Source organism: Neophocaena asiaeorientalis, unplaced genomic scaffold (assembly GCF_003031525.2).
Source record: "Neophocaena asiaeorientalis asiaeorientalis breed wild unplaced genomic scaffold, Neophocaena_asiaeorientalis_V1.1 scaffold164, whole genome shotgun sequence".
NCBI classification, from domain to species: domain Eukaryota; kingdom Metazoa; phylum Chordata; class Mammalia; order Artiodactyla; family Phocoenidae; genus Neophocaena; species Neophocaena asiaeorientalis.
In genome coordinates this window covers 2,043,276-2,057,366 of record NW_020173727.1, presented here as the reverse complement: position 1 = coordinate 2,057,366, position 14,091 = coordinate 2,043,276, and the positions used below count along the sequence as shown (strand labels likewise).

Here is a 14,091-nt window from a genome sequence, read left to right as displayed (position 1 = left end):
TGTTAAAAATGTTAAGTAGGACCACTCCCAATCCCACAAATAAAGATTTAATGACTGTATTTATCCTAATCCATCTTAAGGCATCTATTTCCATGAATCTCTTCCTATCTGACCCACTCCATGATAACATACCACTTACCACTTACTCTGAGTTTCTTTAATACATCTAAGCAACCTCATCACAGCACACATCTACTTATATATTACATAATTTTAGAATTTTTTATATTTTCATACATATGTATGATTGTCCTGTTGCTTTCCTGTACTAAATCTTCCTGCAGGAATGGTCCTTCCTGCTTATAATGCTTCCATACTAGTGAGTCCCACTCACCAGATGTCACTGTGTACCTTCAAATGTTCAAAGTCTAGCTTCTGACTCAGTAACTAGCCTTCTTGTCTATAGTATTTTAGGTATATAGGCAATTATTGATTGCATATTTAAAAAACACATAAGATGGGCTTCCCTGGTGGTGCAGTGGTTGAGGGTCCGCCTGCCGATGCAGGGAACACGGGTTTGTGCCCCGGTCCGGGAGGATCCCACATGCCACAGAGCGGCTGGGCCCGTGAGCCATGGCAGCTGAGCCTGCACATCCGGAGCCTGTGCTCCGCAGCAGGAAAGGCCACAACAGTGAGAGGCCCGCAAAAAAAAAACCAAAAAACAAAACAAAACAAAAAACACATAAGACAAACTTATAGAATATCATTGTCTCAGGCACTAGGCAAGCAGCACAGATTTAAAATTGAGGAAAATAAAATCAGAGGGAATGTACTGGCAATTAATACTTATGAAACATTCCTTACATATATAATATCATAAGAGATTATTAGTTCTTCTAAAGTCACATCTTAAAAATGGAAGTGAAAGGAAAGAGTTCGTAACAGAACCTGAAGTGTTGTATTCTCAAAATCAAAGATGACCACCCTTTCATATGCATTTGCTCTTCTCCCACTGTGTGAGGCATGGCAACCCCAATGGCTAAATTAACTCCGTCATCCACTTTCTACCAAAACACCCCGTCATGAGGTCTTTTGAGAAAAACCAATTACATGGCAATCTCTTTGACTTCAAAATTCACTTTCATCTCTTGTATATTTCTTGAGGTAGCAGTTTGACTCATATTTTCCCCTTTTAAGAATGATCTTATTCTTGTTCCATGATTTCCAATTATCAATATGCATGTTACTACTTCAACATAGCTCAAGAGATTCCTGTGTTTTGGGAAAGTGAATAGTATGAAAATGAAGAGACACCAACTTAAGATGACCATCTAAAACTGGAGGTTGAAGAGAATAGTACATAGTGAGGGTCTGGAGAAGCAAGCAAGATGAGAGAGGAGAGAAGTAGCAAAAGGGTATGAAATGGCATGAGAAAGGAATTTATCTCAGCATGAAAACACTGAGGTTCATTTTGATCCCCTTTCTGTTCCTTGCCCACTAATGTCTCTGGTTCTTTTCAACTTTTTCTTCAGGATTTCCCTCTCTGCTACTGATTTTCCAATTCAGGTCCTGGTCCTCTAATCAGAAAAACCTCAACGTCCTGTTCTCACATGCTTTCCTTCTCTTTCATCAGGTGCACAAGGTACAATTTAGGAGTAATGTTTTCCCTCCTGGGAGGAAGATCAGTTTTGTTCACAGTGTTCCAGTAACAAAAACACTCCACTCACCAGCTACCAAGCTATGTATTTTTAAATACTCAAAGTCAAGTTTTTGACCCAAAACTTAGCCCTCCCTTCCACAGTTTCCACATTAAAGAAGAGCAAAAGCCTTTTCCTTTCCACTTTCCATACCTCTTTCAGTATTAAACCTTAACACAAAGTATAATGATCAAGAGACCCATTTTCCTATATATCCTTAGCCACACAGCCTATTTTGTATTTTCACTCTTGACTTCAAAACCTTGGCAAAATAACCCAAGTTGTCTCTATGCAGTGCTTACTGCAGTGCTTACTTCAGGGCTAGAACGAAGATACCACTTTAAATTAGCTAAATTTATACAAGACGAAAAGTTAAATCTGTCTAACTCTAATTTTATTTAGGGGAAGAAAAAATTTATGTTATTTTCATCATTACTCACACTTACCTTATCAACATATTTCTTAGAATTGTAAAATCACAATGTTCACCATTTTCAACTATAAAAAAAATAGATCACATACATTATTTCCACTAAACCCAGTCTTTTCAGAGGAAACTGGGTGTTAACAACAATGAGAGAATATGCAAAATAGCTTAGATCAATTTTTCATTAAGATTTAACACTGTAACATAGTACTTAATTTAAGGGCACATCAGACGACTGTGCTATATTACTTTATTGTAGTTTAATCCTCAATAATAAAATTTAAACCTAACAAATGAGCTCTCCAAAAGCAAACAATTTTGACATTTTGAAAGAGGACATCATATATTTCTCTTTATTGGTTGAAAATGTATTTATTCAATAATAAAATGCATTTTAAAAGTTCAGTGTTGGGGATGAGCAGGGGATCACTTTAGAAAAACTTCCCTGAGGTAACTAAAATGAAAACTTGAGCCAAGAACATTAAGGTTCTTTATTTTTTAAAAACGTATCACTAAAAGAACACTCTTTGGTGGGGGAGGTACCTAAAACTAAAGATACAAAGCAATTTCTTCTGTGCATTATTTCTAAGGGCTGTACTAGTTCTAAAGCCTCAGCTCAGCAACTGAAGGTTACATGGCGATGACAGAGCTGGGAATGAGCACAGTATCACTGGTCGGGAAAGTCACTGGTAACGACTAACTTGGAAAATATTCTAAAAATTACAGAATTTTTCAAAGTAATACCAACAAAGAGAACAATCATGACTCAAATCTTGATTCCAAGTTACTATAATACAGAAGATTAAATATTAGTAAAACCAGTATAATAAACACAAATTTGGGGAAACATGTCTATTGCCAAGAAGGCCTTGTTGAGAATTGATGCTATAACTAAGATTTTATTGTTGTTTAACACTCCTTAAAAAATTAGTAGAGGATCTCTTAATAATGAAATCTTTTTGCTCTAAAGATGTGATGCCAAAAAAGGTGACTTCTGTCCTGAGGAAAAGAAACTGAATGTTTTAATTGAGCTTCTGACAGTTCTCATTCTTGAGGGTCCCAGACCCATCTGAGACTCAGATAAAAGTGACAGGCCTTTTCCAAAATTGTTCTCAATTTCAGAAGGTTTATTAGATCCCTTGGAAGCAATCTTTGGTCCCCACATAAAGAACTCCTGCATTGTAAGAGTTTTCAAACAAAAAAACAGGAATAGACTTAATGGTGAGGCAGAGGTGGGAGGGTGGGTACTGACAAGTGGCTTCTAAAGTACTACACCGTTAAGATTTAACACGTACTTGCCTGACTTAGTAGGACACAAGGTCTGAGAAACTTGAGGAAATGAGACTCAATGAAACTGAATTCAGAACTATCTTTGAAAATCTAGACTGTATCAATGCAGTATGCATATCATACTACTTACTATAAATACAAATATTTTTAATCACATTTGTGAGATCTTATAGAAAGCCATTCACTGAAGAAAACCTTACCTTCAGCAACACCCCAAGGATACTGCCTTCCTCTGACCCTTTTGCCATTAACTTCAATGATAGTATTACTACCTACCACAGCAAGAGGTAAACGGTCCTATAAAACAAAGTACTCTTGTTCAAATATATCTCTGTAGTCCTCACAAATTCAAGAATAAAGAAGTTACATTACTCAACAGATAAGCAAAAACAATTATTACCCCGACAGTTTCTGCATTCATTTTTATAGGCCATTCAATTACTATTTAGTAAAATGCCATTATATGGTATTGTCACCAATGTAAACAATAAATAAAATATTTTCACTGAAAATTTAAGAATACTAAGGCATATGCTGATCAAATTATTTGTTAAAACATCATTCCAAAAAGAAGCTGCCCCATATTGGAAAAATTAAAAAGGATAAAAAATATATTAGCAGTTAGAGGAGAAAAATGAGGCTTGTGGCTAGCTTGCCTACCTGATCACAAACCAACCCTAACAGCCCTGGAGGCAGAGAATGCCATTAGTCAGTACATCATTTTTAGGTCCAGGGTACTTAGGAAACCACTATAATTTAAAAATACAGAAAATTATGTCGGTATAGATTTTTGGTTGATTCTTATGAAAGGACAAAAGAAAACTTATTTTTGGTCTTAAAACAAAGATTAAGCATAACAGTGCTTAAGAACAAATCCTTTCCCTTCTTATTACGCCCCCCTTTTCTTTCCCATTACCTGTTTTTAGGGGGAAAATTATAAAATATCAAATCAGTTAACTGAAAACCACATGAAGACAAGAATTACATTATTCATCTCTCTATTCCATACAATGCTTTATGATACATAATAGCCAAACAACAAAGTTAATCATAAAGTTGAATTCAATACTGAATAACCTCTCTATTTAGTTTGTAAGTCAACTGTTTAAAAACACTGATATTTTTGGTCTTTCCAGCAGCTATTATAGTATTTTTAAGTCCCTAAAACATTTTAGTATATGTATGGGAATGAACCTACCTTTATCTTTTTAACAAGCTTATTTTCTTCTTCATCATCTGTCTCTGGGAATTCATATATTTTAATTTTATGTTCTTGGATTTCTTTCATTATCTAAAATGAAAGAGGAAGTCAGCAAAAGAGCATCACACATAATTTTAGTAAAGTAGCCTTATTTTTATTATACTCTTCTTAAACTCCTGAGTCCTCAGTTCCAGTTCCTTTACTGTTTTTCAATGATGCAAAATGTCATCTAAACCAAAGTACTATGCTAGTCTTTTCTTTAACCATAAAGTTGATATATAAAAGTACCATTCTCAAAATCCAATTACTGCAGAAGTGTTAAAAGTCATATGGTTATAACCAAAAGAGTTCTAAAAATGATGTAAGAACCCAGAAAGGGATTTCTCTAGCTGATTTCTACTCTAATGGCTTTAGGTCATTTATTTATAAAGACTGAGATACTTCCTCTAGATAAACTCTTACCAACTGTTTTATTCATCTGAATCAACAAAGCTTAAACTCACCTAAAATTTTTAGTAGAATTTAGCAAAGGTAAGGAAAATTAAGTATAGCATTGGCTCCAGGAAAAACAAAGTGCACACTTATCAGAAAATATCCTTGCACGTACATGTGCATGCACACAAATCAAGGAGCAACACATATAAGATCAAGCAAAGCACACAGGGAGAAAACATGCCCTGGAAATTAAGAAGCTAATGAGTTTATAATAATAATCAATGAGAGTGCAGGAAAAAGAAAGACAAACTTATTAATAACATCAGAATGACCTAGTTCAAATTAAATTATCTTGTCCAAAATCACTCCAAATTCTAATAAGAATACAGACATCTAAATAATGTTGAATACCTACCCTATTCAAACTCATAACAAACTGATGGCTAATATACCTATAGCTAGCTCCCTGCCTGTACTGGTAGTTCAGCGCTTCTCTCACTGCCGGGGTCCCCAGCAGCAGTAAAGGGAACCTAAACAAAATGTGCAACACAGTTACTAAACCAGACAGAAGTAAAACTGCCACTGAGAAAAATAGGACCACATATTTTTTACAATTGAGTTACATATGTCTATATACAAAAAAACCCAAGAAGATAAACGATGAGATGTCAAATACATGACTAGAAGAAGAAAGGAACACTAGCAGCTAGCTCTAGGAGCAGTGGTTCTTAGTCAGAGGTTGTATATTAAAATGGCCTGAGTGAGCATCTTCAAAATAATGAATACAAAAGCCCTATCTTAACCTACAGAACCAACTGGTAGAAATATGCTCCAGTAACTCATTCTGAAAAAGTTCTCTAGACGACTCTGATAAACACCCTTGGTTAAAAACGTTTTTTAGGGCTTCCCTGGTGGCGCAGTGGTTAAGAATCTACCTGCCAATGCAGGGGACACGGGTTCGAGCCCTGGTCTGGGAAGATCCCACATGCCGCGGAGCAACTAAGTCCATGCGCCACAACTACTGAGCCTGCGCTCTAGAGCCCACGAGCCACAACTACTGAGTCTGCATGCCCTAGACCCCATGCTCTGCAACAAGATAAGCCACCACAATGAGAAGCCCGTGCACTGCAACGAAGAGTAGCCCCCCGGGCTTCCCTGGTGGCGCAGTGGTTGAGAGTCCGCCTGTCGATGCAGGGGACACGGGTTTGTGCCCCGGTCCGGGAAGATCCCACGTGCCGCGGAGCGGCTAGGCCCGTGAGCTGTGGCCGCTGGGCCTGCGCGTCTAGAGCCTATGCTCCACGGCGGGAGAGGCCACGGCAGTGAGGGGCCCGCATACCACAAAAAAAAAAAAAAAAAAGTAGCCCCCCCTTGCCGCAACTAGAGAAAGCCCGTGTGCAGCAACGAAGACCCAACACAGCCAAAAGTAAATAAATAAAATAAATAAATTTATTTTTTAAGAAGTTTTTTAAAAGCATAAACGAAGAAAAAGAAAATTGTACAACCCTACAATGTGACCAATCCGGAAGTAGAGATCATTGCTTATTCGTCTTTATCTCTTAGTTCTTAGAACAAATACAAATCAAGATACATACAAATCAAGACAGAAGAAGAGAAATGTTATTATATGATTAGTATTTGAACTTAGAAACAGCACATTACAAAATAAAAATGGAGTGAATAAGTATAAAATAAAAACATATACTCCTGGTAGAAATACCAGATATATGTAGTAAAAATGATACACTAAAACATCAAAATCTATACAGATTTAACACAATTTCAAAGCAAATTTCCACAGGCTTTTGTTTTTGTAATAGGTTTCAAGTTATTCTAAAATTCATACTGAAAAAGGTGAAGAACCAAAGTATCTTGTTACAAAGGGGACTATAAGGACAATAAGAGATAATTAACTCTAACATCTATTTAAAAATATTATACAACACAGCCGCAGTTTAAAAGACAGAAAACTGGCCTAAAGCTTAAAAATAGGAAATTGGAATAGGAAATTGGAATAGGAAAGTACAATAGTTCCAGAAACTGACCCTACATTTCATAAAATATAATATATAATAAACCAAACACAACAATGAGGGAAAAATAAACCCCTGCTTTAAAGTGTTCAGCTTTTCTGGAAAATTAAATTAAATCAAATTAGGTACCACTTTATGCCAAAAAAGTTTTAAAAATAAAAATGACAAACAATGCTGGCAAGACATTGGAACAAATATACCCGTTATAAAACGAATTTGATTGTTGATTGACAAAATGGGTAGGTGGGGGAGGGAGATAAAATAATCATACCCTTTCAAAAAGTAATCCTGTTCCTGGGAATTCAGTCTAGGAAAGTAATTCTAAAGGGTGTGGGAGGGTGCTGGTGGAAGCTATACGGAAACATCTAAAATAGCCTATTTAAATTGAAAGGATAAGGGCATATGATAATACTTATGGGCTCCTAGGAGAAAACTAAAGCAGAAGACTATTTTCAAGAGTTATTTTTAATACACTGTAAACAACCATATAGTAAAGTAGCAAGAGGAATACACTGTAACACATTATACTGAAAATATGAAAAACCGCAAATTACATGAATGATATTAGAAACCCAAGAGTTCAAACTCATTCTACTTACCTGTTTCTTAAACTGTTGGCACTCCTCTGGTGTGAGTGTGTCTGCTTTGGCAATAAGTGGAATGATATTCACTTTTTCATGCAAACGCTTCATAAACTCAATATCCAATGGTTTAAGTCTGAAATACACAATATGACTGGATTGATCAGTTTAGGAGAAGAGATTCTTCACATCCCAACGTTAAATTACATACATTGGAACTACTTTACTTACTCATCAGAAACACTCCCTGAAGGTGTATTGGGCCAGCAACAGTTAGGAAGAACAGGATTTCAAGAAGCATTGGAGTGGCTAAGAAGGCTTTGACTCCTGTCCTTTAACACCCTGGTCATAGGGTTTGGGCCCTAAAGAAGAATTAGAAAAACCAGGAGGCTCCTAATAGGCTTTCCTACAGCAGTCTCTACATTTACTACTCAAAACTTGGGAAATCTTTGTTTTGTTTTTAAATGAAAAATTTAGTCCTCCTTCACTTCTTGCTACCAACTGTATTTCTCAGAGAAGAGGCTCAAAAGAGAATCTTCTTCATCCCTTTTACCTATTACACTCTAACTGCTGCCTCCACTTTGCCATTATACTTTCAAGAAGGTCACCAAATACTACCATGCTGCAAATTAATTAGCAGCAGCCAACTCATAAATACTGTGGTGTGTACCAGTATTTTTTAATTTGCCCATTATGCAACATTGACATTACTCCCTCACAAGCTCTTCACTTAGGGTAATTTTCAGGATCCTCTTTGTAAGCTAGTCTCCTTAATACGTACATTCCTCAGAATTCTCTAGAAGGTCTTCTCTTCTCACTCTGCATTCTGTAAGCTTATCATTAACTACAATGACTTCTATTATCCTCTATGGGTCAATGACTCCCGAGTCTTTATACCCAGCTCAGATCTCACTCCTGTGTTAAAGGCTTGTGTCCACCCAGTGGAAATACTACTCGGATATCCCATTTTGGCACCTCAAAATCAAAAGCTCATCTGAGCCCCCACGTTTTCCTTCCCCTTCTGTGCTTTCTATCTCAGTGAACAGCACTACAATCCACCCAATTACTCAAGTCTGAAACCCAGAATTCCTCCTTCCTCTAATCCTCAATTCCAAAGATTCCCCAGGACCTGCTGAACAAATAAAGATATTTATATATTTATCTCCATTTCCATTACTTTGATTCAGGCCACCAAAGTATACTTTTGGTATGGATAATGACAAGAATCTATCTCTCCAAACCATGTACACTGCAGTCAGAATGGTTTTTCTAAAATCCAAATCTGATCATCAGGTCATTCCTTGACTAAAAACCTTACTAAAGCCAGATTCCTTAGCTAGTGTGGCCTACAAGCCCTGTGAAAACACAGCCTCTCCAGCTGTCCTCATCTCTTAGCATCCCTTAGCATTTTTGCTACCTCCTACTTCCAACGTGCCAGCCTTTTTGAACTTCTCACAATTCCTTAAAAGCACCATACTTTGATCTCTGGCCATAGGCTACTACTGCCTTTGCCTGGAACAGACTCCATTCCCATCCCCCTTCTACTTGGCTTGCCTAATTCCTAGTCATCCTTTAGGACCTCGCTTACTATCCTCATTTCCTCTGGGAATTCTTCTCTAACCTAAGACTAGGCATCTTTCTAAGTGATCACAACACTCAATTTGCCACATAGTAACTGCTTACTTATGTATTTGGTTTTCCCATCTTCTCACTAGAAGATCCTCAAAAGCAAGGCCTTTGTCTCATTCATCTGTATCTCTTATATCTAATACAGTGTCAATACTTGAGAAGGTATCCAATATCTGTTGACTAAAAAAGTAAGTTGCTGTGATTTTCCTTACATCTTTGAATAACTTTAAATAAAAACCTGCTATTCCTCACATCTAGAATATACTGTAGACTAAAAATTAACATTCTACAAAAATAAATGAAGGTAACAGCAATATTTTACACAGAAATGTGGTGTTCCTTAACTTTTATAAAACATGAGGAAAATGGAATAAAGATCTAATTTCATTATAAATTTTATTGACTAATATTTTAAAATAAAGAGAAAGCCCTTCTTAGGGTTCTCTTAGAGTACTATAGTTTAATATATATACAATGTTGGGCGTATTGGGGGTCCAGAGACTAATGAGGTATTCCTTTTCACTAACAAATAATACTATATACTTCTTTGTGGTAGTGACGCTGACTGGCAGAAAGATGGGGTAAGGAGGCAGGAAGGCAGATACAGAGAAATAAGATAGCTACCTCCAACTCTAATTCTCGTCTTAAATCCTCTGAATTTTGATCTTGGCATTCAGAGAACACTACAGAAAAAACTTCAGAAAAGAGTGTGTGGCTGGAATAACACTATATTTATCTGTAAATAGCACCCTTACCTCACTAGTGCTAACTGAAAAACCTTTCGATTTCTGAGAAAAAATTTAAGTTTTGATTGTTTCATCAATCATTACATCATGATACTAAAGATAAAAGCCATGGCCCAGTCAATCAATCTCAGATTTGTAAATTTTTAGAGTTCACCTTCCAGATTATACTCATGACAAATTTAAATTACCACCACTACCACCTCATTAAGCCGATGACAGAATCAGTTAATCTAAAATTTTAATAAATCATAAGAGCATTTAATATAAAATATTAAAATCAAAATCCAAGTTAACAAGATTTTACACTTAAAACAACATTTGCAGAACATTATATTATTTCAACTTTTAAAGAGAAAGATGCTTGAAAATAGCCGTGACAAGGAAATTGGGGAAGTCAGCTTCTCAAATATAAAACAACAGGGCTGAAGTACATTTAAATCAGTTAAAAAAAAATCAAACTTTAAATGTAACCTTTATTAAAGCCCCGATAAAATCTTTCCGCCCTTTTAAATTAGAATACAAATTTCAGAAGCATACAAAATGTCAACAGCAGAAAACACTTATTTCACAGTAGATTACATTCCGGTTGAAATCTTTCCTCTGTCCATTTAGTTTTATTTCAGGTCATCTTTTCCAACAAATTTAGTTTTTAAATGTTTTTTTTACACAATGGAAAGTCCTTTTTAGAATTTCTAGAAGATAAACCCAAATTAGAGGGAAAAGACTATTTAACCTCAAAGCCTACAGCAAAATAAGTAAAATGACTAGAGGGCAAATGACAAGCATTTATTAAATATACATACATATATATATTTCTAAGGGAAAAAAACTATATAAAACTCACTAAGTGACACTGTTTTTTCAAAGTGGCAATCAACATTCAAAAAGTTTGTAAAAACACCATTTAAAAATTCAAGTTCGGGGGCTTCCCTGGTGGCACAGTGGTTGAGAGTCCACCTGCTGATGCAGGGGACACGGGTTCGTGTCCCAGTCCGGGAAGATCCCACATGCCGCGGAGCGGCTGGGCCCGTGAGCCATGGCCGCTGAGCCTGCACGTCCGGAGCCTGTGCTCCACAACGAGAGGCCACAACAGTGAGAGGCCCGCGTACCGCAAATAAATAAATAAATAAATAAATTTCAAGTTCAGGGGCTCCCCTGGTGGCACAGGGGATAAAACTCTGTGCTCCCAATGCAGGGGGCCCAGGTTCGATCCCTGGTCAGGGAACTAGATCCCACATGCATGCCACAACTAAGAGTTCACATGCTGCAACTAAGGAGCTGGCAAGCCACAACTGAGAAGCCAGCAAGCTGCAACTAAGGAGCTGGCGAGCCGCAGCTAAGTAGCCCACCTGCCACAACTAAGACCTGGCACAACCAAATAAATTAAAAACAAAACAAAACAAAACAAAATTCAAGTTCCAAGTCAGTTACCAATCACTGAACAAAGAAAATGAAGCAACAACAGCTGACATCATAAATTAACCCTTTGTTCAGTGACTACAATTGGTGGGGTGAGATGGGGGACACTGAAAATACACTGTTGCACCAATTTATATTTACTCCAAAAACAGTACGTTTAAAAAGGGAATCCAGGGATTACCCAGATAAGCCAGAAAGGTCCTAATTCATCTATTATGTTGCCTGGAATTTCACTATGTAGTGAGCAGGGAATTTGGAACTCTCTACGGAAAATTCAGTGTCATATTCTTTCACTTAATGCATAGCAGCACATACCAATGGGCAAAACTTTGCTCCATTTCTAAAAATAGTTAAGCTGAGAAACTACTCAAAATCATATTTTTATACATAAGAAATTAAAATTTGGAACTCTCATCCCTTGTGACAAACAAGAAATGGCCCAAAGCCACTACACATAATTTCAAAATTTTTTCTTTAAATAAAAAAATCGTATTTCCCATGCAATTTTAAGAAATATATTTTCCCGCAGGGAATAAGAGAAATGTGATTTCATGAGAATTACCAAATCTTGGTGAGAGTCCAAAAGATCTAAAATAATAAAACTGGATATAAACTGACAAATTTCTATTGACTTAACTGCAGGTTAAGATTTTACCCTGTTGGCTTCCAGGAAAAAGCCCTAACAAGTTAAACTAGAATGATAAAATATGTATATATATAAATTCAGAAAGACGCTAACAAGGACACAGAAAAAGCTATACAGTGTGGTATTTCTGAGAATTTTTTTTTTGAGTCTTTTAAGTAGATGAGTCAATTTTGTGCTTTAAATATGTAAATTGAATACTGTAGAATAATATTAGAAATAAAAGAAGAAACATTTGCACCACTACAGTCAGACAGTGCAAAACTGGTAATCTAAATAATTAAGGCTTTCTGCTCAACCAAGATGGTGATAACGGCCACTAGCCTAGGCAAAAGGTGAAGAAAAAACAGAAGAGAAAGGTACTCTTTTGAAGGAACTGGTTTACACTACTGTAATTTGGGTGTTAGATGACTTAATACTATTTAGTCTGATGCTATAAAACAGTCCAGTTCCTTCTGGTGGAGAGATGGTGGAGTTACAATCATCAGGTGGCTGAGTTATGCTGAGTCATTTATCCAAAGATGAAAGAAGAGTAATTACGAACATCTGCAGTTGACAATGACCCACATATCTACTCAAAATGACAAAGAAATACAAACAACAAAACAAGGATTATAGGCTGGCCGTACTAACAAGCAGATCAGATAAATGTCTAGATACTCAGATCTTAATTTTAACTCCTAATAAGTAGAAGGTTAGTACTGATGATATGATACTTAAACAATTTGACTGTGACAGCTAAGATGAAACAAGAAGACAAGTAGATTTAGTGAAGAAAAAAATGGCACATGAGAACCTTGGTATTTAAGTTTTTTTTGCAGCCTTCTCTACCAGATCTATAGTAAATAACATCTTTGGAGTTTCTTAGAATATGTCTAGCTAATTTTGATGGCTGTTTCTCCTTATTTGATCTTCAATTAGTGGCAGATTGGTCAAAAAGAAAGCTAAATTAGCCACACTGAGACACCAAACATGATGGAAACAATATTCCTCTCCATGAAGCAGGTAAAGTCTTATGCATGACAAACTAAGAAGTAAAATCATTGTTAGTTTGTCTAGGACTTAAAAAAAGGCTTCCTATAAGCCATTTTTATATGCAATTTGGAACTTTACAACTGGTAAAGTTAAATGTACTCCACAGAGATGAGGGTTACTAAAATATGCACCCAAAGAAGAGTAATAATAAAACAACAACAAAAAAGGTTATCAGAAGCATCAAGGTACTGACCCATGTCCTGAAGGAGCAATGAAGTATAAACAACACTGCACTCTGTTATCAGGCATCTGACGTCTGTTCACTCTAGATTCTGCATTTAGGTAGTCCTCAAACTTACTATCAATGTAGTCGATAACAGGCTGCCAGCTGTAGAATGCAGATAAATAAAATAATTAAGTTGTAATTCTACATATGAACATACAATTGATGACTCTGTTAAAGGGCAATAATCAATATTTTTAAATACACAAAACCTATGTAACCAATGGAAAAAAACGCCTCAAATTATTCTACATATACTGATTTAAAAACATATAAATTATGTTGAATAAATCTTGATTCATTATTTCTAAACTTTCCAAACAGAAGAAAACTGTTTAGAGTCAGACACAACTAAATTATCATATTACTTGCATTAATAAATATATCAATGCTAAGACACTTTACAATATGAAAAATTATATTCAAAGAGTTTTATATTTCAAATGAAAAGATTAAACAATACAGAAACCTCATAATGAACTGTTACTTAGGTGTTTCAAAAGTTGACAGAAATTTATTTCAAAAAACAATGTGGGGCTTCCCTGGTGGCGCAGTGGTTGAGAGTCCGCCTGCCGATGCAGGGGACGCGGGTTCGTGCCCTGGTCCGGGAGGATCCCACATGCCGCGGAGCGGCTGGGCCCGTGACCCATGGCTGCTGGGCCTGCGCGTCCGGAGCCTGTGCTCCGTGGCGGGAGAGGCCGCAGCAGTGAGAGGCCCGCGTACCACACACACACACACACACAAAAAAAAAAAAAAAAAAAAAAAAAAAAATGGGGAACTGGGGACTTCCCGGGG

At 36.5% G+C, this 14,091-nt stretch overlaps 1 protein-coding gene across 5 annotated transcripts in view; it reads right to left on the bottom strand.

Annotated features, from left to right (window-relative positions):
• Positions 1–14,091, bottom strand: part of SEPTIN7 (septin 7) — a 104,058-nt gene that overhangs the window by 20,791 nt on the left and 69,176 nt on the right. For all 5 annotated transcript variants that reach the window (XM_024750767.1, XM_024750768.1, XM_024750766.1 and 2 more), the window contains 5 exons: positions 13,267–13,401; positions 7,620–7,737; positions 4,553–4,645; positions 3,555–3,651; positions 2,084–2,135 (listed from right to left, as the gene is read on the bottom strand). In XM_024750767.1, the coding sequence (XP_024606535.1) occupies positions 2,084–2,135; positions 3,555–3,651; positions 4,553–4,645; positions 7,620–7,737; positions 13,267–13,401 (495 nt within the window). The remainder of the gene's footprint in view (positions 1–2,083; positions 2,136–3,554; positions 3,652–4,552; positions 4,646–7,619; positions 7,738–13,266; positions 13,402–14,091) is intronic.